At 38.4% G+C, this 26,094-nt stretch overlaps 1 protein-coding gene across 7 annotated transcripts in view; it reads right to left on the bottom strand.

Moving 5' to 3' along the window:
- Positions 1-26,094, bottom strand: part of sick (sickie) — a 189,420-nt gene that overhangs the window by 44,216 nt on the left and 119,110 nt on the right. For 5 of the 7 annotated variants that reach the window (XM_069056865.1, XM_069056861.1, XM_069056863.1 and 2 more), the window contains 5 exons: positions 20,567-21,231; positions 16,457-17,174; positions 3,861-4,243; positions 3,697-3,807; positions 3,413-3,644 (listed from right to left, as the gene is read on the bottom strand). In XM_069056865.1, coding sequence (XP_068912966.1) covers positions 3,413-3,644; positions 3,697-3,807; positions 3,861-4,243; positions 16,457-17,174; positions 20,567-21,231 — 2,109 coding nt within the window. Of the gene's footprint in view, positions 1-3,412; positions 3,645-3,696; positions 3,808-3,860; positions 4,244-16,456; positions 17,175-20,566; positions 21,232-25,845; positions 25,926-26,094 lie in introns of those variants that run through there. The other 2 variants (XM_069056866.1, XM_069056862.1) reach the window with 2 other exon arrangements.

Raw genomic sequence — 26,094 nt, 5'->3', positions numbered from 1 at the left:
TTAGGCACTCGTAGACCTTAAAAACTCTCGTTTCACTCGAGCTTTAAGCTGGCCCACTCATGCCAAAAAAGCCGAAATTACACACGAACTCGTTAAATAAATAACTATTATTTTAAACTCTAAAAAAAAATCTCACTTTAAAGTGCTTTAGACACCCAATATTGATTAAAGAATAATAAATTAATAATAAAGAATGCTTCTTTAATGGTCGTGTCAAAACATATTTCTGAAGTCTGGGAACAGAATTAGCCTATACGAATGAAGTTAATTGTAAGACACAGAAAGTGCAAGTTTTGGTAAATCTCAACACGATTAAAAAATCTTTCACTGAGGTAAATAAACAATAATAATATTAATAAACAAAAGAGGTTATGTTCTCATCTATTGCGATCTTTTTGGGACGGAGTTGGCTTGTTGGCTATGATTTTTTCTTTTCATGTTGGACTAACTGTAACTGACTCATTGATGAAACAGATGTAACGTTTTTTTTTCTGTCAGTGTTCTGTTCGACATTTTGTTGCCCCCGCATTGCCAAATTTATTATTTTAATATTCGTAAGAAAGTACAAATTGGGCCTTTTTTGGCATGAGTGGGCCAATTTACACACGAACGAGTTAAATACAACGTTTTTTTGTTCGACGAGCCCCTTAAAGGCTCCAAATCGCTTAAAATCTTTAAAATTAGCTTGACGTTTCGTTTTGACAAGTTGTGACATTTAGCAAAATCCGTTCACACAGGAGAAAATTCTCAAATTCTGACAGTGTCGAACAAAAAATAATTTTAATTTCCTTCAAAGGAAAAGTCAAAATTGCCAAAATAATTTTGTTACGATAAAAATTTTCCATTAAACGATGCTACTTCCAATTTAAAAAGGACAGACCACATTTAAGAGATCCGACAACAATGTACCTATTCAAAAAATGTAACCTTAAATTGAAACCAACCTAACCTAACACAAAAAGTGTCAATTTCCTTTAGGGAATTTAATTATCACCGAGGTACTGCCAACAAAAACACTAGATGGTCATAGCTAACTCGGTCCCGAAAAGATCGTGACTGCATATAATATGTGTATTTTGTATTGAGCTGAATTTGAACACTTTATATTTATTAACCATTTATTTTATATGTATCTCAATTATCCATATGTTGCCGAAACAGCTGAAGAGAAAACTACTATTTTTATCCCATTCTTATAGATTTCATTGAAAAGATGCTTTTGTACTTCTCCAGTTTCTCCTATTTAGAAATGTTCTTTTACTGATTTCATCTCTTAGTTATTTTTATCCACTCGATGATTTCCACAAACTTGAACATCCCTTCAAAGATTTCCAATTTTTTAAATCTAAATATCACAACAACGATTCAGTATTACACAAATACATAATTCCACACTTTAAGAAATTCTCTTTTGCTTATTTTTATCTTTTTATGGCTTGTTGCATCTTGGCCTTTTTGTTTTCTATTTTTTCTTTTCAGTTCTTATTATACAACGTGTCTCAGAAATAAGTACATTAATTTTAACCAGTGACAGTTCTCGTCAAGAACAACAAAATTTTTATGTATCATTTTTTCGAAACATAATTTTCATTTCAGTATTTTTCCCCCCCATAAATTAACGAGCTGTCTATTTACACGCATTGTCTAGTTATTTGACCCAATGACAGTGACCGTGAAATACATAATACTTTTTGTAAAATCAACGCAAAACATTGTGTTTTTAGAATACAGTTTTTTCCGTTCTGCGGCCGAGGTGTAGTTTTTAGTTAGTTTTGTCCGAGTCCACAAGGCAGGTGTTTACGTGTTGATTCTGCGATTAAAGCTAAAATTTTGTGAAAATGGCGAGTTTATTTTCGAGTAATGAATACATAAATATTGTGTTGGTGTATGGTGAAGCGTTGGGAGTGCTCCTCGATTCCAGAGAATTTCCGTGCTACTTCTTGAGTGGATACATGAAGGACTTGGTATATTCGATCCCAATTGACACAATTGTATTGACAATAACGGCGGTCACTTTGAACACTTCTTGTAATGGTTAATGATTAGTGATTACTGATTACTCTAATTAGGTACTTCATGAGAATTTTTACGGATTTATACACTAATTTCAGGAGACATTTTGTCATTATTTGGGTATGGGCGATTCATTAAGGTCAGTTTAACACTTTGGCTACTATGTGTACCATTTTTGGTACACACTCGACCTTTACCTGCAAACTATGTGGTCAGATTTGGTACACATTTCACGACTCAATTAGATCCACTGTGTACCCTGTACGGACACGATTTTCGTAGTTTACAAGGGGATTCTCGATAGTCGTAGTTTGTGAGTAAAGATTGGTGAAGCATTTCGAAAAAATAATTACAAATGTCGCCTAGGTCACCTTTCTAATGCCTTTCTAACTGCAAATGAATATAGACAAACAAAAATGTCGTAGTTTGTGGGGACATTTTTCAAAATACCCCCGTAGTAGCCAAAGTGTTAAAATATATATTACTAAAATTGTTTTCATTTAATATCTACCATATGATTCTCTTTTTTCTTTTCCACCCTTATCATTATAGGTTACAGCAACGGGTGCAGCAATTACCCGCTGTACTTAAGTTAAGTTAAGTTAAGTTAAGTGAAAGTTTTCTTGCATTTGTTTTTTGTTCTTCGCTTATCGCCATCGGCGAAGCAAGTACATAATCCCCATAGGCGGGTAACGAAATTTGTGCCAAATTTTTCAATAATTTTAATTGGATAACTATAAGGTTTAGGAAAAATATATTTATTACCAGGTAAAATTAATGTATGTACAATCGCGGCCATCCAAAAGTGAACGATAGCTTGAGAAAATTTCCGTATTTTTCGTTAGATTAAATCAGGCTGTATTCATTGGCGTTCGTGCAGCAGGCGTTACTATTTCAAAATAAAAATAAAATGAGACTGAGAAGTAATTAATACATTATTAAAGTGAAAGTAAACATTAGTAAAGAAACCTTTCCAACACTTCGTATTGGCCTCTCAAGCCTGTTTTCTTGCCAACCCCTCTTTATATTGAAGATGCAAGCCTTACTGCAATGTAATTCTCTCGCCACAGCAGCCAACGACCAATTTTCTTCTAACTTTGCAATAGCCATATCTGTCTGCGTCGGAGTGAGATGTGGCATTTAAAAAAAAATAGTTTCAATAATTTTTTTATCGCTATTGTCAAACTTTGACATTTTAGGACGCCTATGATTTAAAGTAAAAATCAAACTATAAAAAAAACACGTTCACTTTTGGATGGCCGCGATAGTACTTATTCCTGAGACACGTTGTATAGTTTGTTCCAACTGTTTTCATCCTTGCGCTTAAAATAACTATTACGCATTTTCAACTTTTACCCTAGCGCACTAGCACATAAATGTAATTTCGTGACGGAGTTACCTGTGTCTCAACCATGGTGCATATGGACTGGTATTTTCGATAGCTTGGGTATCAGAGAGGGACCCATCGCTGGCTTTAGGCCTGCCCTGCCTCAAGACTAGTCCGTAATCTTGGCCGGCACCCTTTGGAAGACTTTGTGACCCCATCATCAACCTTTCCCTCACCGACTGGCTGAGCTGGCTCGCCGCATTGCCGGTCAGAGAATAGCTCTTGAACTGTGGAGCGTTTGATTCTGAAAGACAATCTCAAACTCGATCCACTAACAAACCCATCGCAAAACTCACTGTGCGACTGCTGAAGATCGCTGGAACAAGTTTGGGTACCACCAGACACCTTCACCTTGGTCCTAGGCACTGCAGAAACGGACGCCGTCTTTCCCGACTGACTTTGGAGAACTGCAACGGCACAAACGTCGTTTCGCCGAAAATTCGCAACGAAACCAACTGACCTTGGACCTGGGGGGCGGTTCCGTTTGGTGTTCCATTGGTTCCGTTCGTTGCCGAACTGCTCCTCTTCACGTAGCCGAAGCTCTGTGGCACTCCTCTCACTTTCGACGAACCCTTCTCCTTGCCGCCGTGGGGACTGCTCCGTCGCTCTCTTCGGCTGCTGGTCGGACTGGAGGGTGCCGGTGCCGGAGGAGGAGGACTGCCGACTCCCGGTGAATCTGTGTACCTCTTCCATTGGCCGTGCTTGGTGTCTTGTAAGGCTACGCCGTTGCGGGACGATCGGGAATTTACGCGGGGTGCGGGCGGAGGGGGCGGCTCCTCTGCGCGCCCCCGTCTTGACGATTGCTCTGTCAACACCGTGAGGCCGGGGGAAATTCGCGGCGTTCTGAAAATAAATAAACACGTAAATTAACCAACAATGAAATTGACTTGGAGTGATACAAGGAAGTCACCTCAACCCTCATCTTATACCCTACATTTTGTACTAAAAAAATATTTTAACCCAAAATCGACGTAACATTTTCCTTTCGTACTTTTCACGGCTTCCATACGGAAAGCCACTTCATTTTCACCATAAAAAAAATTTCATCTAATTAAATTTGCAACGATCAATACCCTTCGCTGTTATAAACCTTTCAGTAGCATTTATTAAAGTCTAAGCCGCAAAGTTTTAACAGAACCTAAGCTCTTTACGAAGTTCGTCGTAAGCTTTCAATTAGCTAGATCAGGAAATTCAATTTATCCATTTTGCTTTTCTCGATTAAACTTCAGACGAAAATTCAGCTCCTGACGAATTTTCTCTCCTTACCTTCCAAAATACTCACTCTCGTTCAAAATTCACAGAAAAACGTGTACGACCTTAACGTTCCGAGATCTTTAACATATCACGCACGAACGTAGCTCACGCTCACGACGTCAATACAGAAACGAAGGATGAGAACGCTGTTTATGTAAGATCATTACTGAAATGGTAATTGAAGGAGATACTTTCATCTCGTGCAGGGAGTACGCATTCAGCGTCAACGTTGCGAAAATCGTTCCTCTTCGCTCCGTTCCCAATTGGACCAATTAAAATCGTCTTGATTAATTGGAGGAGTTGGGGGACGCAAAAATTAATAACAATTCGTCTTGCAGAATACATCGGAGTGTAGGTAATGATTAACATTAATCACTTTGATAGTTGCAGAACACAAGAAAATTAAATTAACAAAATGTAATTGGATCGGTTGGGGAATGAATATTTATTTACCGACGTCGCAGTCTCAAGACTGATAGTTTTTCTTATTATCAATCTCGTGGAGCCCGGGTCTACGCCCCTTAGATAATTACATTCCGCATCTGTCACCTCCAGATAACGATTGCGCTTCACAGACAAATAAATACATATTTGTTGGAAAACAGAGTTTCCGGTGCAGTGTTAATGTCACCGTTGATGCATTATCGTTTTCATCTAAAGTAAATTCACAACACTTCTGCACTGTCATAATGACATTTTGAGTAAATTTTCTCCCCGAGTGTACTTACGTCAAGTCCAATAACAAATTTTTTGTAATTTGCCTCCATTTTGATTCTCTAAGGGGCGGTTGCACCAACGCCAATTAAAGTTAACTGTAGGTTAAAATGCTTCGTTACTTTAGTTACCTATTGTTATAACAATGTTTTCGTATATTTTAAACTGTCGTTAAATTTAACTCACGTTGGTGCAACCGGCCCTAATAGACATATTAACGAACGCGACGTCATCATCTGGGATGTCCTTATAGCCATTATTTCACGGAACATTTTACGAAAATTTTTAGGTTGGCAAAACTTGATTCGTCATGCGTGTCAGTTTAAATTACAAAATGTGCAAAGAATTATTTATCAGGATTTATCAAGCAACAAATTCGCGATCGTATTTTTGGGAATTTCACGTATTGCAGCGGGCGCACATGAAAGATTATCTTTCATATTCGTGTTTTGTGACAGAATTTGGATAAAACAAAAGGCGACTTTGAAGACTTGATCAAATTTTCACTTTTAAAATTAAGACATTACCAACCGCCACGAAAATCCCTAAATCGAGAAAAGTAAACATTTTTGTTTAAAAACGGCTTAAAAAGGGCAAATTACAAAAAATAGTATAAAAAACTCGTTTCATAAGACCTTGAAGCACTCATTCTTTAAAATAACTCGTGGCTACGCCACTCGTTTTTTAATCTTGAATTCGTGCTTCAAGACTGGTCTTATGAAACTTGTCTTTTAATATACTATTTTTGTTCGACACTGTCAGAATTTGAGAATTTTCTCCTGTGTGAAGGGGGCTCGTCGAACAAAAAAACGTTGTATTCAACTTGTTCGTGTGTAAATTGGGTTTTTTTGGCACGAGTGGGCCAATTTACACACGAACTCGTCAAATAAACTACTCATTTTAAACGTTTTTTTTTTCTATTTCGGCATCGTTTCTAGTGATTATTGAATATGGGGTTGGTATTGATAGTAAATTTCAGTGTTAAATGTGATGTAATTTGAACCTGAATCAATGCTTTGGATCAAAATTAACTATTAAGGTGGTAGATTATTATTGTAACAATTGGGAGACAATTTTAAATTGAATTTTTAATGAAGTGACATTGCTTCATCAATACCAACCCAATTCCATTAAAATAAAGTCACTAGATAGTTATTTTATTTTTTTTTTAATGAAATTAATGAAACCGAAATAGAAAAAATAGCATGTTACATTCGTTTCACAAGACAATAGCTATCTTGTGCAACTCGTATAAAAATATAAAGGGTGTTTTTTTAAATTTAGCGTCGAAGTAGGCGTTGAAATGTCGATTGTGAACGCACTATACAGGTTACGGATCACGGATCAGCTGTTTAAATCTTACGCTTCTACACGAGTGGTGCGATCTCAATCGACTCTCCAACGCCTGCTTCGACGCCAAATTAAAAAAAAACACCCTTCAGGTACTGTTAGAGTTAAATCGTGACTTATAAAATGCAACAACTGAAGAAACGTCCATAAAAAGTGACAAACTGAAACATGTAACAAAACTAAGAAGAGATATTTTCATATTTGATGGCGGAAACAAAAGACTGAGACATGTCACAAATTTGTATTGTCAGTGTCAAATTTCTCAAAGACGTTCGTGATTAAGGCAGAAATGCAGCAAATTGGCAATAAGAAAGTTATTTGTCGTCGAACTAGAGACATAATTTGTAATACGTTTGATTATATGAGAATAACTTTTCCTTTTGAATCACTGACAAAAATTGGTTTCCTTAAAATTTATTTTTTCAATCAATTTAGCGAAAATTTACATTTACCTACACATTCCTTTTTACGGCGTTTATGAGAAATTTGACACTGACAATACATTTTTGTGACATTTCTGTCTTTTGTTTCCGCCACCAAATATGAAAATACATACCTCTAACAACCAAAAACAATCTGTTTGGTATTCAGAATCAGAAGGAAATTAAAAATTAATTACCATGTTCTTCTTCGTTTTGAAAATTGGGAACGTTCCATTTAACAAAATACGATTAAATTTGCAATTTACTTGACAGTAACAAATTTAACCAATACAGTCGTTTTCAACGACATCCATGCTGTCAGTGCCATTTTTTATATGTTGTTGCAGATTGTACACACAAATTCATAACCAGTATTCAGAGTATTAGCACATCCTAGTTAAAAAAATGTCAAACAAGAAATTGAGGTTATGGTAAAAGAAAATTTATATTTCGTGAAACATCAACAACAAACAATAAAACTCAACCTTCAACATGGTCTAAAACATGGTTAAACTAAGTCATCCTCGCAATGCAAATCAGACTACATATTTTCTTTGATTTGTCGTAAATGATAGATAATAATTTGAATTTGTCAATTTGCCCCGTCAAGGTAAATTGGCAAAATAAGAAATTCAAAATTACTAAACTTGAACAGCAAATGATGCCAACATACTATCATATTGACAGCACGGATGTCATTGAAAACGACTATAGGTATAATTGATTTCGTATAAATGTGCATCAAGTGAGCTGTGCATTTGTAAAAGCACCTTTAATTTAGTTACATTACAAAAGTCACATTTATGAAGGTCATGTCCAATAAATCTTTACTTGGTAAAAATACAAAGACAAAAACAAATAAGAATTACTTTAATTTAATCAGTAAAAAGACGTAACATTGCTTTTAAAATCAGCAATGTTAAAATGGACAAAAACTGAAAAATTAGTCAAATCGGGTTCGCGCAGAGCAAGCAACTTTGAAAGTCAAAGTCACTAGCTTTAACTTTACTACCAACAGAAAATCAGATTTTCATGGCTTGCTTAGATGCACATTTATATGAGTATATGTATAGTCCGTTTTTTTAATAATCAACTGTCAGTGTCAAAATACAGAGAAAGACTAAACTGTATATTAAAAAAAACATTGACATTTGGTCCAGTTCTATCTCAATTTCACCCTAGATTTCCCCTAGATCATTATTGAGGTTATGTTGCATATGTTTAGGAGTGTAAGACACGTGATTTATAAAATTCACTGTTTCGAATTTTCTGCCAACCTGACAACACTGAGAATTGATTATAAAAAAAAAACAGACTTTATGTAGAATTATTTGAAAAATCATGGATGCCAACCGGGTACTATGAAAATAATTAACCCAACAACGAAACATTTTTTTGACAGTCCAGATACTGTAGGTCTACGGTGACATTTATCAAAGTAATATTAGATATAAATTACGTTTTATCTTTGATAAATGTTTGGAAGTATGTCACGAAACGTGAGGGACATTTGTTAAGGTCAAATATATATCTGTATAGTTTTTTTTTCTATTATTTCAGCAATTTGATATCGATTCGAAGCAACACAATGTGTTCGTTCTACCTCTCAAACATCACAAAGCATTTTCTAAATTGTTATCGATTTCAAATAAAGTTGTCAGTCTCAGGGAAACCTTAAAAATATGATTGGAATCGATGTGTCAAATCTAATGAAATTTGTAACATTCTGTAATGGACGGCCGTCCGAAAATTTCGACAAAATTTTAATAAAAAACTTTAATGCAAACAAAAAAAATCTCACCTGTAGTTGCTGTCGTTACTTTCGTTACACGTTGTTTCTGTGTATTTTCCGTTTCAGAGATTAGTGTAAAAAGTGCATCGTCCTCGTAAAAAAGTTAGTTACTGCACGACAATAAACAATACGGTCAAACATGTGTGCGGAGGCCCTTAACCGATAAATAAACCTACTTTTCTGATTATTTTCACATTGAAAAACACGGAAGTTACGTTGCACTGTTACCACAAGTCGAAATCCGTTGTCGCCGCTTGACAAGCCGACAAGACTGCTTTATCAGCAAGGGCAGCAGCTAGGGGATGATGCGCGCCACACCGAATAAACAAGATAACCGACGGTTAAGTGCTAACGCTATTGTTCTTCTGTTTTTCTCCACCAAATTCGATTAAGCAGACTTGAGTCACTCTCTCTGTACTGCATTGATCGATTCGAAACGTGACATGTTCGATAAGAGGAGACAAATTAAATGGGCAAACGTTTGTGAAGGTGGGACCCTCTCCTGATTTCCTACATTGGCTTAGGTTAAGTATTAAAATGACAAACAACACCGCAGTAATCGTTACTTCGGCTTAATAACAATCTAATACGTTTTCTACGTGTGCGGCGATTTTCGCCCCAAGCTTCGCACAAATTAATTAAACCAAATGAAATTACCCAAATTTGCAAGTTTCCGATTAAATTTTAATTCAATTAGTCCAATTCCGCCAAATCTTCGTGTCGCGAATAACCAAGAGAATAAAAATAATTTTATTCCTACAGAATGTTGCTGCTTGGGAGCTTTTTTATGTAGAGTTAATTTGATGCGATTACATCTTCGAAGCAGATCGTGAATGCTTTCCGTACAAAGGGATGATTTTTTCTTTGGAGGTGACGGCTTGTGAAAAAATTTAGCAACTATGTTTACTTTGTCTTTTGCAACTCCTCTAGTTCTAGTAACACGGTTTTCTTTGTAAGGCAATAAAAACTCCAACAGAAACAGTCTAAAATTGTATTTTTAATAACTCAAAAAAAAAAGGAATGCGAAATACAAATTCGATTTGACTTTGTGTATGGAGACACCTGATTATGGAACAGCTATACATTCAACAGAGTAAAGAAATTATTAGATAACCACATATTATTTGGTGTATTGCTGGTTGCAGTACACAATTATTATTTTTTTATTTCGGATATCTAGTGCGCCTTTGCCGCATTAAATATGCAAATATCTGCAAAGTAAAACATTCATTGTGAAACAAATTCGGCATTCTTCCAGAATACTTTAAAAAACGATTCTCTTTGTGTACTCGTCGTGTCCGAACTGATAACGTTCGCTTTTACAACTCCTTTAGAAAAGCGTAAGGAAATGAGCTGTACCTTTGCGAAAGAGCGAAAGGGTATTTAACGTTATAAAAACACGCAAACAAGCGCGAGCAATCGATACGAATTAATATTTGTGGTCGTAAGTGGTGTGTCGAATCGGTTCCATCGGAAGTGACAACAAAACCCGCCCCCGTAGCGATAGCGATCGCGGCTCGCTCTCGACGTCGACCGAAATGTGGAACTAATTAATATGTAATGAAACATAAACACAAATAGATCCGTCCGAGTCAAAACAATGAAACTAGAATGGGTGATTGTGAGTTCATACCAGAAGTTTCCCGCCTCGTCCGCTGCCACCACACAATACCATCCGATGGTGTAAGTATCATCACAGTTTACTATTTATTTCGGCCACAAAGACACTAACTTTTTCCCAACTGCTCCGGCAATGTGCGACTTTCGATAATAATATTTCAGTTAGGCCCAGTGACCATGTCTGTCTGGCGTCTACAATATGAAATCGATGAGGGGGCGCATGTACCCTACGGTTGCTCCCTCTGTATATTGCACCACGGTCGAATTAAACATCTGATTCCGCCCCCACCAAACGGACGACTACGGAGGGGTTGACAGTGGCGAGAAAGCAACAGGAGGGTCTCCTTCGGGGCTCTGCGGAAGGGTCTTCGACGCTGTCCCTATCGATTAGGTGTAGACTTCGGTTTTTTATTAACTTTACGGAAATGAGGTGTTGGGCGAAAGCATGTCCGCGCGCTTGATTATCCAGACCTAATTGGGCTGATTTAGGGAGTTCACGTTTCACGAACTAACAGAACAGTCTTCGATATTGAAACTGTGATCGCCGGAAGGAGTTCCGATCGAGATCTCATTCGGGAAACGTGAACTGGATGGATTCGCTTCAAAATGCAAAGTGGCGGAAAAATGAGATGTTCTCCTGCTTAGGCTCCAAGCGAAAAATTTAAACGTGGATAAAATTCCATTTTAACTCTGTCAAAAAACTGGGTCGATCGCTCGACTGTCAGCAGAAGAAAAAAAATTTTGAAATGTACAAATCAACTAGAGAAAAAACGATAAATTTGCAAATTTATATCAAAAGTGGGATGGAGAGGACAGACAATTAAGTCGAGTAAAAAATGCACAAATGTGATTGGAATGAAAATAGAAAAAAATAAAATAAAAGTGAGCAGTGAAGAATTAAAAAAAGAGCAAGAAAATTATTAGAAAACGTGGATGAAGGAATAGTTATTCAACACGACAAGTGTAATATGATCACACGCTTGTGTAGTTGCAGAAGGTTAAGTTGGTGTAATTACAAATGCGAAAATAAATGTTTTACGGCACACCGTGCGGTAAAGTAAGTCATTTCGTACAGATTTTAATCTCACAAATTCAAGAACCCCAGCGCACCTCGGTTAAAATGAAATAAAACAAAATAAATCCCGCTGCAATTATACGTCGAAAATCCCCGCAAAAAAGTTATTGCTCTTCAAATGACCGTAATTATTTCCCTAGCTTAAACTGGGTGGAGTGGTTTACTCCGCAAAGCTTTCAATAATTCCGAACGCAATATCTGGCGCTCTCGCTAATTATGCTCGTTTATCTCATTAAAGTACAAAAGCGGCTCAAAAATGCGCTGGCGCTTCAAACTAAATTGAAGCCATAAATCAAAACGCAATTTAAAGAATATTGATGATGTCGAATTTTGACGGTCAAGATTGTTCGTGATGTGGTAATGGTGCGTTTAATAAAAAACTGTGTGCTTATTCGAGAAATTAAAACTATACTATTTACACAGCCTGCTCGATGCCAACAGTACAAACGTATGCCGATGTCCTCCTATTTGTTCAACGCACCCTGTGTATACACACGTCCATGTATCTGTTACTGAAAAAACAAATGCATTTTTGAGGGTGCAAACGAGAACTGTCAACTTAAATCTTCGACGAGAATATGTTTTTATAGTCGATTCGTTTGACTCTGACAGTCTAGAGAGGGGTGTCGTAGTCAAATGAATCGACCTGTTAAATTGTATGAGAAGTTTTAATCTGGTCCAATTCATTATTGGTTAAGTTTTCACGGATAACTTTACAAACTTTAATACCGACAAAAAGAAACCGCCGAATGAGACTCCCAGTGCAAGAGTTACGCTAATGTACCTAAACTTTGGACCGGACTGGGAGTTTGTTGGCTGGAGCATGGTTTTAATAATTCAGAGGAACATTTCCAGAAGCCGCCACTAATTAGTACGATTTATACCGGTTCATTTATAATGGAATTAACCCAGTTAGTGGGTTTAAATCAAAACTTGTACAAACATGACAAAGCAGTACACTGTGAAAATGATACTGGTAGAAACAAAATTAAGATGTTCCAAGTACTGGTTGTGAGAAAAAGTTATTTCTTACGAATTAGTAAATCTCTTAACTAACGTAGTTATACTGTCGGAATCCAGTTGATGTGTAATTAACTGTGCAGGGGCAGTGGCGTAGTGCCTACAGCATTGCGGTTTAACTAAAAGCGCTGCTACAGAATTGTATTGGTTGCGGAACGAGTTTCAACAAATGGAATGTTGAACAGAAAGTTGAAAAAGAAAGGTGTAAATGAAAAACACTGGAAGGGAAGTGTATCGGTTGAATGATAAATAAAAATGTATAAAGAAGAAAAGGAGAGATTTGCAATTAAAATGCCTAGAATTTTTTTAGACACCAGCAAAATATTTTGACTTGAAATAAAGCACATTGCAAAAAAATTGAGTTTACGATGAGAAATTATATACAGGGTGTTTTTGAAATGCGTGCACAAATTTTAATCACGAGCTACTGGCTTCATGTAGAACTCGGAAAAAATATGACATTTATTTTTTGAGCTAGAATTTTTTTAAATTGCTTTTAGTTTTCTACGTTGTCCTACAACCTCGTAGGTAAAATTTCGGCACATTTTAAAAATACACCTTGTATATCATGTTTTATAAAATGTACGCCAATGCGAAGTAACCTATAGGAAATATGCTTTAAAAGAAGGAAATCGCATTGGTGTACGTTTTATGAAATATGATATACAGGGTGTATTTTTAAAATGTGCCGAAATTTTACCTACGAGGTTGTCTGACAACGTAGAAGACTAAAAGCAATTAAAAAAAAATTGTAGCTCAAAAAATAAATGTCATTTTATTTTTTGACCTAGAATTGTTTAGATATTTTTTCCGAGTTCTACATGAAGCCAGTAGCTCGTGGTTAAAATTTGTGCACGCATTTCAAAAACACCCTGTATAAAAATTAGAAACGGGAATATTAACGGGGATTAGGAATTTCGTTACTGTCGGGCGAAAAAAAATTACCAAAAAAATAAAAGTTCTCTGATTGAGGTGGCTCGTTGGTTCTTAGGTAATGAGTCCTCCTGAGTGGCTTGGCATGGTAAGTTTTTCCATATTCCGCTCGGTTGACTAAAAATCAAGCGTCAGTGAAATCATGGGGGCACTTGGAGATTTCGTCACGGTCGAACCAGTAGGACTAGGTGGATATCAGTAACAGGGACACATTCGTCGTTCATTTCTGTATGAATGTGAATTTTTTGGAACTGTTTCGAGCCCCCGTAAGCCCCCGGTGAGCGCTCAAAGGAGGTGACGCCCAGAAATGTGCGAAAAGTCCGTCGATTATTTTCTTCGTACATTTAATTTGATAATTAAGACGTGATGATGCACTAATCTACGACTCAACTTTTGTTTATCAACGCAAATTTTTAAAATCGTCTTCTACACTGCTACAATACGTAAAATGTTAACGTAAAACATCCTCCCGCTTCAATTCTCAACCATCAAGAACTGAATTTGCTTAAACGCTCACACCAAGACGTCGGCGTCGCCTTCGATTCTCCACGCTCATAAATTTCAAGTCAGCTCGTCCGAATGAAGAATTTTTATTTAAAATCCCATCATTCTTAGAAAAATGTGAGCTATTCGCAAAAGTGTTATTGACGACTCGACATAAACTTCGACGTGCACATTTGTCTGCATTCTGCAAGTCGTCTGCAAGGAGCGTTCATTACAATGTAGTGACGGCTGAATTGTCGCACGCAAATTTTCACGTCAATTTAAATCTTTCGGCACAGCTATGTTGCACCAATAAGGGACACAGATTTCAAGCAAAACACGACAGATGCTCTCGTCTATAATTTTATTTTGTCGATGAGTGCATTACAAAAGAGAAATTCGCGATACTAATTCAATTCAGGATTAGAGTGTTTATTCTTTGAGAACTAAAAATTCAAAAGGGGAAAGCGTGTTTTCACCGTCGGTTCACCACACCCTAGCTGAATACAGACTTGACGTCATCCCCAAGCCGACATATTCAAGGGTAGAGATGTCGAATTTCCAATTAGTCATCTCGATATTAATATCGAATGGACTCCCTCTACCAATGAATTATTTCAACTAGCAATTTCGCACTGGTTAATTAATATTGACGACAGTTCCGGAATAGCAAATAAACAACATTCAGATGTCTAAACAACATTAGTCGATGACAGTTTTGAGTTTACTGTTTATTTTGTTTGCTCAACAAATCACTGCTACCTATGATTACGTCATTTTGAACGTATGACCACGTAATAATTGATTATACAGGGTGTCTCAAAATTCGCGAATTCTAAATTCAGAGCGTTGTAGGGGATCACTTCAGTAGTCCAAATATGGAAATAAAAAGAAAAATCGGGACTTCCCTCACAAAGATACGTTGGTCTAAAGGTGCGCTCTTTGAAGTGCGTTTTCTTCAAATACAGGCCGAAAAGTTCAGTGTTTTATTGTTATTTATGGTGTAGATGATTGTGGAAAATAATAACGTAAAACAATTTTTTCAAGAATAGCTTTACTTTGGAGTAATAAACTCTTAAATGTTTGTAATTTTTCTTAAAAATGGAACAGCAACGTAGCTAGAATAGTATTTTGTCACTGTGGATATGAAGGCTGCTATGTATTGAACAAAATTAAAGCGCTTATATCTTCTTCAGGAAGAGCGAATTTGTTTTTCTAAGTATTTTTCGAGCTCCACTGGGTCCTTCCCTACCACGCTCTGAATTCGGAATGCGCGAATTTTGAGACACACTGTACTTTGTTTCAGATGACCTAAAAGCGTTGTTTCTTGAGGCGCGTTTGCACCCCGACCTTTTAACCCCCTTCGTAAAAAAATTCCCGTCACCTCGAGGAGTCATAACAGGATTAAAGCGTAAATCCCCTTCGATCCCTTCCGCCTGACGCAGTTAAACGTCCTTTAAGCACACTTTAGCATTATTAATGACCGCGGTGCACTACCTGTTATTCGACAAAGTCCGGGGTTGCGTCGGCCAGCTGCCGTCCGGACTGTTGGAAAAGGGGAAACTCCTCGACGACACGCGCCACGTTCCACCCCTGCCGGATGATTCATGTCGCTCCGGAGCAAGCAACGAACCGAAGAGCACACACGCTCGTTCGTCGCTTCCGACGAGCAAACAGAAACACCATCGCTCACGGTGTTAACACCGCCTCAACACCACCCCCCGTCGCTCTGGAGACGGCGAGCGATGCAGCTGCTCTGTATCACATCGTAAAGAAAATTTAATTAAACCGCCTCCTCCCGAGAGCAATCGTCGAGTGGTGCTCGGGCCGCGGATGTAAAATTTATCAAGCGGGGCACTGAAGTGTTTTGGGGAAATCTCGAGGAAGGCAACGCTCAAGAGTAGATAATCCTCGGGAAAAAACTTTTTGTCGCAGCTTAGCGCGTATTAATGAAAAAGCGATAATTTCGACCCTCGTCACCTTATTACCCTCTCCTAATATACAATTACGCACATGCGTAACAGTTCCAATGAAAATTAAGACGTCAGCCAACAACAGTCGGTGACGACTTTTCCAGAAAAAAACTGCACGATCACCGTCTGAAAAATCACACCGGCTTTGATCACCCACGGTGAGCCTTCACAATGATAAACGATTGCATTGTCATCAACAGTGGGGGAACCACCGAATTAGGGATTTATAAACATTGTTTCAAAAGTCGAGTAAATCACCCCCGCAGATTAATGGTTGGCAGTCAAGGCAACGCTTTTCCCAAATCCTCCAAAACAAAAGAGATCCAATGATAAATCACTAAGGTGTGAGGGGGACTAAGGGACTGTTTCCTTTTCGCACTCCTTCGACTCGACAAGTGCGACTAACTTTGGGGGACTCACCCGTTCGGCATGTGAGCTGGCATCGTCTGGAGTCGCCTCGCGTACAGGACTGACCCCCCTTCGGACATGTACCCGTCGGAGATGTCCCTCGACGGCGCGTTCCTCAACATCTCCCCGTCGGAGAGGTACCCGTTGGCCAGGGAGATCTCGCAATAGTCGGCACCGCCATCCGGCTGGATCCTCTGGTAGTGCCTCTGCCGCGGGGGCAGAGTGAGCGTGCTGCAGTACCCCCGAAGGAGAGGTCGCATGGGTTCGATACTCAACGGAGGGGTGTCCTCGTCGACTTGCGAACCTTCCCGCACGAAATTGTGCCGGTTGTTGTTAAAATTGTTGTCACTGTAGTGGTTCTGTTGGTGGTTCTCCTCGTTGAGGGTCTTTTCCTTTTCTTTAAATTCTTGGAATGGTGGCGCTTCCGTCGCCTCTGATATGTAAGTGATTGGTTCTTTTCGGTTCGGTATGACGTTGTGGTGCTCGGAACCGCTCTCGCTGGACGGTTTGTAGATGACGCTGCTCTCGCTGGAGTTACTGTGCTGGCCGGTGGAGGCGCTGTGGCTGCTCTCTGACAGTTGGTTCTCTTTTTCGTTCTTCATGGGAGAGACTAGAGCCACGGCGGGTTTGTTGTGCGTGATGCTGGCTTGGGAGTTCTCCCTTGACATCGGCGAGGGTGAAATTTTGATGCTGGCGAGGTTTTTGTCGTCCCGTACGATCTTTGTCGTACCTGTAAACAATGTTTTGATTTTTTTTTTTTGAACGACAAATGTGTAAATATATTTTTCATTCATCAATCAACCCGAAAGCTACCTAATTATATCAACTTTGTTGACAAGGTAAACGTGAACGTTAAACAAAGGATAAATCAACCAGAAATTGTAAATTTTAATTTCAATTTCGTGGATAGCACCAGCAGCAACGGATTATTATTTTTAAAAACAATGTAGGTTTTAAACCTAACCTCATTCCCCCATAGTTATGTTGTGATATACAGGGTCATTATAAATGATTGTACCATCGTAGTTGGCGTTGAAAACCCACACAAATTTGGGATGTGCCGCTAGCTTCGCAACGTTAGACAAACTAGTAAACAAATTTACACTACCGCCAGCAGCGCTATCTATCGGCGATGCTAGCCTCACTCATGTTATAAAGCTTGCGGCACATTCAACTAAGCCACCAACGCCTACTACGATGGTATAATAATTTATAATGACACCGTAGTTGTAGATATCGCGCGTTTAGAACAGAGTAAAATTTGAATTTTCCGCCGTTTGACACGAATGACATTTGTTTATGTTTAATGGTTTAATCAGGACATAATTGAACATGTTTGTTTTCAGCAAAGAGTGCCCTTAGATATTTGATTCGAGAATAGGAATCGTTAAGTTATTCTATTTTTAATGTAAAACATTGCAAAGAAAAAAAATTTTTTTGGCTCTAAATTTTAGGTTAGCTGTCAAGTGCTCCAATTAATCTACGCTTGACGGTTTCCAACGCCTTCCTAGCCCAGGATTTCATTTGAACGCGCGATATAGGTAAATCTTTAACATGTGTCGTTGATGCGAAAGTAAAAAAGTTTGTTCCAACGCAAATTGACCGATAGAAGAAGAGAGTGAATTTACATTTTTACTCAACTCTAAAAAAACTTTAAAATAATGTGACTGACACGAAAAACTACCTATCGTTAGGTTTTGCCAAAAATGAAAAACAGATTCCACTTGTCCCAACCTTCACTTTCTGTGAAAAAATAAAAAATGAAAGTGATTACTGGTTAGGGGGAACAATGCTTGCGTTTTGTCTCTTTGTTATTAATGTTGTTAATCTGACAACAGATTATTAAAAAATTGAGAGCATGTTTAACTGTGATAACTGATAAGTGAAGGAAAGATTTAAATGTTTAGCCAATACAAAGTGAAAAATTCACTGTTAAAGTAAGGTTATGTTGATATTGTGCATATTTTGTTTTATTTTTTTGGTCATAAAACGAATCCTTGTGCAAGTTTCTTTTACAGATTCGTGTTCGCGACACAAAATAAGGCATTTTTGCAAATCTACATAAATATCAGACCTTGGACATACTTATTCTTGTATTAAAAAAGTACTCACCAAAATGCATCACAAAATTTAATATCTCAAGCAAAAGCGTAAAATTGAAGACGGCAGTTATTGGCGAAGATCCCTTTGGGACCTGCAGCTTAAGCTGAAAAGTCTTTCAGAGCTTTATAATGGATGTCGGAGATTTCCCGACATTTTAACGAGACCTCTCTCGAAAGAAAAATTGAATTTATTATTATATTTTGTTTGTTTCAACATGTAGCGAGCTGAAATTTGAGAAAAATGACACAAACGGGTTTTCCTTCATAAATATACGAACGACAAGGTAATATTTTGCTGCACAAAACTGGCATTTTATACAGGGTTATTCACCGTAGAGTTCCAGCGAAAATTTAATGTTATGCAACACAAAATACCAAAAGCTAAGATTGCTAGATACCATGTTTTTTAACGTTTTAGTTCTCTATGTAAAGTTATAAGAAGAATAAGATTTTATCATGTATCAAACGATGAAAAACAGACATGATTCTCATTTTTGGTGAGTGCCGTAAAAATGCTGTTCAATCTGCTCATGTTTAGTCTTAAAGATATCCAAATAGGTCTATTATTAACGTTTTTGTCTAACGTTGATTTCATCCAATATTTCTTCGCATAACCTTACATAGAGAACAACATGATACTTTGATTCCTTATTTGTAATATACTGTAATTTTCATCTAGCAATCTCAGCTTTTAGTATGTTGTGTTGCATAACATTAAATTTTCGCGGGAACTCTACGGTGAATAACCCTGTATGTACAATACAACTTTGCAAAAACAATAAAATCGCAGTTGCTTTTAAAAAAATAAATTATTGTTAAAACAGAATTCCCATTACACTTTTAAAAAATAAAATCGACAAAATTGGGGGAATTACTCAAGTGTTTTAATCGTTGGCCGTTCGCGCTCTACGAAGTGTTAAACAGTCAATTTGACAAAATAGTCTAGACTGAAGTTCAATTCTTTTTCATGCAAAGAAATCAAACGTAATCTGTCTAACGGCATACGAGGGTAGAATTCATCAGACAGATATACAGGGTGTCTAATTCGCGAATTCCGAATTCAGAGCGTTGTAGGGGATCACTTCAGTAGTCCAAATATGGAAAAAAAAATCGGGACTCCCCCCACAAAGATGCATTGGTCTGAAGGTGCACTCTTTGAAGTGCGTTTTCTTCAAATAAAGGCTGAAAAGTTCAGTGTTTATTGTTATTTATGGTGTAGATGATTGTGGAAAATAATAACGTAAAACAATTTTTGAAGAATAGCTTTACTTTGGAGTAAAAAAATCTTAAATTTGTGTAATTTTTCTTAAAAATGGAACGGAAACGTAGCTAGAATAGTATTGGGTGATTCAAAATGAATGTGGCTAAGTATGGCAACTGTGTACGAAAATGTATGTGGCAACTGTGTGGGCGGGATAGAGTTGACATTTCTTTGACAGGTCAGAGTCGCGCAATTTTGAAAACTATCAAATCAATGTGCAATGGTATAAAAAAAATCAAATGCACGCTTATGAAATGTTATACAAATGTCAACCATACCCCATCCATACGGTTGCCACATAAATTTTCGTACACAGTTGCCATACTTAGCCACAATCATTTTGAATCACCCAGTCTTTTGTCACTGTGGATATGAAGGCTACTATGTATTAAACAAAATTAAAGTGCTTATATCTTCTTCAGGAAGAGCGAATTTTTTTTTCAAAGTATTTTTAAAGCTCCACTGGGTCCTTCCCTACCACGCTGTGAATTCGGAATTCGCGAATTTTGAGACACCCTGTAAAACACCTACGGCTTCAATTTTTTTCCCATGCATCTGAAATCTGCGAACGACCTACCGACCAGATTTAGTACCACTGAAGTTTTACAATCCTTGAAAACGCAACAAAAAATGTATAGCCTCATTAGTGGGTCACGGTTCAAGCACTTCTTAGTTCTTCTACCGGGCAGTACCCCAAGCGAAATTATGAGGTTAACGGATAACCAACGACCCCTTTCGTTTTCCAACCCACCCCCCTACCTTTGATAGCCGCCGTCGGCTTGGGAATACCGGTACCGTGCTGCATCTGCGTGGGCAAGTGGTTCTGCTGACCTTGTCCGTTCTTGTTGCTCGCCACCTCTGTCTTAGCCGCCGCCTTGACTTTCGGCTCGGACAGCTTGGACGCCGCCAGATTGGCCACCTTGTGGGCGTGCTTCTCGACGTCGGTCGCCGTCCTCGTCGGTTTCGCCGCCGACGCGTCTTTCTTCGCCGCGCCGGGACTGCTCTTGGTGGGGCCGGCCTTCGTCGGCCTCGTCTGCTTCAGCCTGGAAGCGTTCCGCACCGGCTTGACGTCCGTGCTCGGTTCCAGACTGGCGCTGCTGTCGCTGCGTTCGCTCCGCGCCGACGACACTCCGCTGGAGCTGCTGGTCCTTTTGCCGTTGGTTGGCGGCGCCGGTCGGTCGTTCGACTTGAACAGCTTCAGCTTGTCCAACATCGAGTTGGAGTTCTTCTGCTGGGGGCTCGCCTGGTAGGGGCTGGAGATCTGGGCGGTCGGGGGGCCGCGCGGGATCATGGACAGCGCGGGGCTCGAGGCCCTGCTGGAGCCGGCGACCGGACGGACCTTATCCGGGGGACATCGTCGAGCCGGCAAGGCCGACCCGGGCAGAGGAATGCTGCTGCCGCCCTTGTGAGGGATCGCCGACGATCTGCAAAAGCAAACAATGGATGTAGACTGTTGAGGACAGCGCTGCGGTAAAGCTATCTTGCGTAAATACAGAGATGCAGCTTGTTTGGGATGTCTAGCGCAAATAAACCATTGTCCTGTCTTTCCAGACCTGGAGAATTCCTAGTTACAGCTGACACAAATGTCAATTAATGTTTATATTTACTAACCTAAACGATCACCAAATTTTTCTTTGACGGTTTGCACAAAAAAATTAACAACAGAAATTTGTTTGAAAAGATTTAATTTTATAATGTAGCTAGCTAGCTAATTTTCTGACATTAGTTGGTTTAAATTTTTATTTTTAAATGAGTTGACATTTGTGTGACAACACTGCGTAGACTCGAGAAACAGTTGTTGACAAAATCAAATCGAAAACAGTTAAGAGTTTGAGGAAATTCATTCCAAATATGAACAATTTCGGAACAATGGAAGAATGCAAAACAAAAAACACTGAAGTGGAGGAATAACGTAAGTGAATCCAACAAAGAAAAAGATTTTCAAGCGTCTGGTCTCTGACCGCGACGTTGCCAAACTTCCAAGTTACGAGTAATTGAGGTTAGAAAAACCGATTATTTTCATTGCGGGCCCATTTACAACACGTTTTACACATATTAATTATTTTGTTTGTTCAAGAATCACGAAATTCGAGACAACCCCCGAATAGCATCCAACCCTTGCTCAGTGAACCTGCAAGAAAGATAAAAAGCGGGTGACCCCCGTTATGTTGGCATTCGCCATAATTTATATACTTCATTAGCATAGCCCTGCGATTAGATTATTCCGGCGGATAGTTGGTTAGGTGAAGAACGAGCCACTCCAAAATTGTTAATTCACTACCGACACATTTTCAATCGAAATTACTGGAGGATCCGACAAATCGACTTCATTTGCATAAATTGATAAATGAGGAATGTGCGAGAGGACCTTTTAAATTGGAATTGTCCACAAATTACCAGTCCAATCTCCTCGCACTAGATTTATCGAGAATTTGAAAATCCGGGGGAAATCTAATTTGTGGTGGGGAAATTCGCCGAAGCGTCACTTAAATCTGCTCGAGACTTGCAATTCGATGAATTCTAATATTTTGTTTTGATTGATGACAAGCGCAGAGAATCGAGTTTGTGGTTTAATTCGATTCTACAACGCAACCTCCACCGTTCAAGAAGCAAGCAAAAAAAATTCCAATTATCCGTTCGTTTTGCGAAAAAAAGCAATTTTCCGACAGACGTCACATTTGCAGGCTCCAGGTGTTGTCGACAATGAAACTGGTGCACCTACCGTGATTAATTGGTCGACTTCTGTTGACACCCGGTATATCACTTTAATACGGTGCTTAACCCGAATCTACAATTCAAAATTAGTCGGAAGCAGGTGGCCCCAAACGAGGTGTATTAGCATGTAATCGCAGTCACTGTGTATAGCCCCAACGGAAAAATCAAAATAAATCGTTTCGAAAATAAACGCGGAACATGTCCCACAGGATCGACGACGAAAAAAGAAGAGACACCAAAAAGCGTTAAAGTTTTAGAATAAAATCCAATTATCTTGTGATTTACAGATTTAGATTCGACGCAATTGGAGGCGTTCGATAAACGTTGCTGTCCCACTGATTTAGATCCAGATTAAGCGATGTAATTATAGAAGTGGTCGGTTTTCTAACGCTTCGAGTACTTCCGGAGAAATGGTCAAGCCATCGAACACGTAACTTTTAATTAAGCGATTTTGCAGAGAAACTTGCAATATGAATAATTGCGGAGTCTCACAATATGGTGGTTCAGCTTCCGAGTTTCACGTCTAGTAAATATCTAACGGGACAATTTTGGTGTATTTTTCCAAAAAATTAAACGGTTTCATTTTTGAACGTGGTGAAGGTTGATTCTACTAAAAGGAGATTCCTCTAGTGCAAAATAAAACGAGAAGACCATATCGGTGTAAGAGGACAAGTCTCTTGAAAAGATTCGACAAGATTTCCTCCGAAAAAGTTAAATACGAAAGGAAAATTAGGAGGAAGTGAAAAAAAGTGATAGATGTGGGAACGAACAAGCGTGAGAGATGACAGAAGAGTAATGACCAGCTGATTGGAGATGCAGATACAGGAAGAGAGAAATTAAATACAAAAGAAAATATGTAAAACAGAATTAATAAAATAGGAATGTGGACAACAGAAATGGAATGACAAAGGAAAAAAAGAAAAAATTAATACAACAGGAATGTGCATATAAGAAAAAAATAATAAACTAGAAAAGGCAAAATAAAAGAATTAATAAAATAGGAATGTAGATATCAGAGAAATAAATAGAAAGGAACTTACAAAAAAAAATAAGAAAGAATTAATAAAATCCAAGTTTGAGCATTGAAAAAAAAAACAAATGAAACTACAAAAGACGATGAGAAAGAATTAAAAAAATATGAATGTGGGCATTAAAAAAGAAAACACTACAACAGCGGAAGATACTTTCTGCAAACACGTTGCAAATGTGAGTCTAATTAATTTTTTTCTGCATTGTGACGGCGTCAACATCATTTCGATAAATAATAAACAACGAGGTTCGTTAAGATTCATGCCACAATATGTTCGCTTCATCCAGGTCTAACAATCAAAATTAATTTGATGCAGGTGCTCGGCTCATGTAATGGCATCTTCTGGTCGTGTCCCACGAATAGAGACCCACCGAAAACATGAAAGCCACAATGGAAATAAATTACAAAGCCCTAAATCATACTAAAAATGCACGGAAATGTGTTCGAATCCCTGGGTGCTAGATTGCGACGATCCATTAACGAGCTTTATTAATTTTTCGCATTGGCAAAATTACAACGACGAGTTGGAAAGAAGAGTTTTGTCCAAATATCCAGATGTGGATCATTGGTTTTTAAATATTTGAGCAACTCCGCTGACTTTATTATATGCGCTAGTTCAATATTTGAAGAAAGAAAGCTTGATTTAGACTGTTTTCAATAATTTAATTCTTTGGAAAGTTCTATAATTCTCATATTTTTAGCTTTTACCCGTGTCTGAAGTAACGAGTGTTCGAAAAAATGTGTGATGTTCTCTCTTCTACAAACGCAGGTCACCTTTTTAATTCATCTGCTTTTACATTTGCATCATATACATAACCTCACTTTGACAATCCTTTTAATGTAATTTAAAGTAAAAACAATGACGTACCTACAGTTCAGGCCACGGAATTTTGGCCGTCACTTGTCATTCCATTGACATGAGATGTAAAACGGCCCTTACGTATTCGTAACCTCATTAAGTCAATCATAATGACAATAAACCATGGACTACATTTTTTTTTGAATTGACATGAAAGTGACGGCCAAAATTCCGTGACGGCAATTGTACCACTAAGCAGTATCAGGACAACCCCAATTGGTTGGTTCTAAAAACGAATTGTCTTTTACAAAAGAAATAATTATGATCACTCTTTGTTCGCCGAATAAATGACGTTTGACATGTATGGTTTGACAGCTGACAGCTACGTCACACGTTACGAAAACAAAAACAAGCACTAGCACACACATTTTTTTGAACGCTCTTTATATTAATATTGAAAATAACTTGATTTTTAATTTTTAGATTTCTCCGTATCAACGCTTTCGATTTCGTTTTCACCGTGGTAAATGGAGTATGTATATAAAATTTCAAATTAAATTAATGAAAAAACTTAAAAGTTATTTATTAAAATTTAACATAAAATAACATTTTAAATTTACAATGCGGAATCTGGAAAAGTGCCCCGAATGCTTGCAGCGTTTCCACGTTGAATGGCAAGGGAAATCCTCTCAAAAAGGAATTTCTTAGATTTTGAATCCCCTGATTCCGCGATAAGTCGGTCTCCGATGACATTAATGAAATCTATTGTTTCTTTGCACCAAGGGCCTAAGGTTTCAAAGGCTAAACCTTTAAATATGTAGTTTGACGAAATAATTGAACGATATTTGTTATGTTTGCGTTTGCAAGCCATTTCAGCGGCAAAACCTGAGACTTCAGATGTTTTCAATACGTAACTGTCTGCAAGTGTATCTACGACAGTAACGTCCCAAACCAAAGGTTGACCTTTATTCCACGGTACTAAAGTCATCCCATCAGGGCGTTTTCCGTCATCACGAGATAGTCCGTTTGGTTCTAAAGTTGAATTAACATGAATAGAAGTCAAAGACCGGTTGATAATAGAATTAATTTCAGTGTGTCTTGAAAATCTACCACTGCTTTTGGAACAACTTAGACCGTGAATACCAATTGAAAAAACAATTTCTTGACAATATGATTGTGTCAACGTTGAGACACTTGTTTGTTGTTGGTAGATACGGAGTGGATCAAATAAATAAAAAAATTGTGCGACTGGTCTCACTCTATATCCGCACTTAACCTGCACCCAACAATGAAAATTAATTTAACGCAGGTGCTCAAACTCGACCGTATTAACACTTAATCGCAGCCACCGGTCGTCCTCCCACAAGAACAGCGCCAGCAGGAATTCGAACCACTAAATCACACAAAAAGAACTCGGTGAACTTCCACCATCACAGGTATCAATCACCCAATTCTGTCGAGACCGCGACCGGACGATCGACGTACATTACACACCTCCGTACTTCCGGGGACGTGGGCAAGCTCCTGGACTTGCGAACTCCGGAGCTCGTGTTGCCCATCCTGCTGCTGGTGCGGCGATGGTGATGCGACGACACGCGCCCGTGCACTGCTCAGCCACCCCAACAATGAGAAACTGCATCTGCCACTCTTCCATCGGCCCTCCCCTGCTCCCCTAAACCCACATTTGCATCAGAATGGTCCACCGGACCCACGAGCGTGTCGCAGGAGTACGTGCGACGAGAG

Source organism: Tenebrio molitor, chromosome 8 (genome assembly GCF_963966145.1).
Source record: "Tenebrio molitor chromosome 8, icTenMoli1.1, whole genome shotgun sequence".
In the NCBI taxonomy this organism is placed as follows: domain Eukaryota; kingdom Metazoa; phylum Arthropoda; class Insecta; order Coleoptera; family Tenebrionidae; genus Tenebrio; species Tenebrio molitor.
The sequence above is the reverse complement of the archived record's forward strand: the minus strand, read 5'-3'. Positions and strand labels throughout refer to the sequence as shown.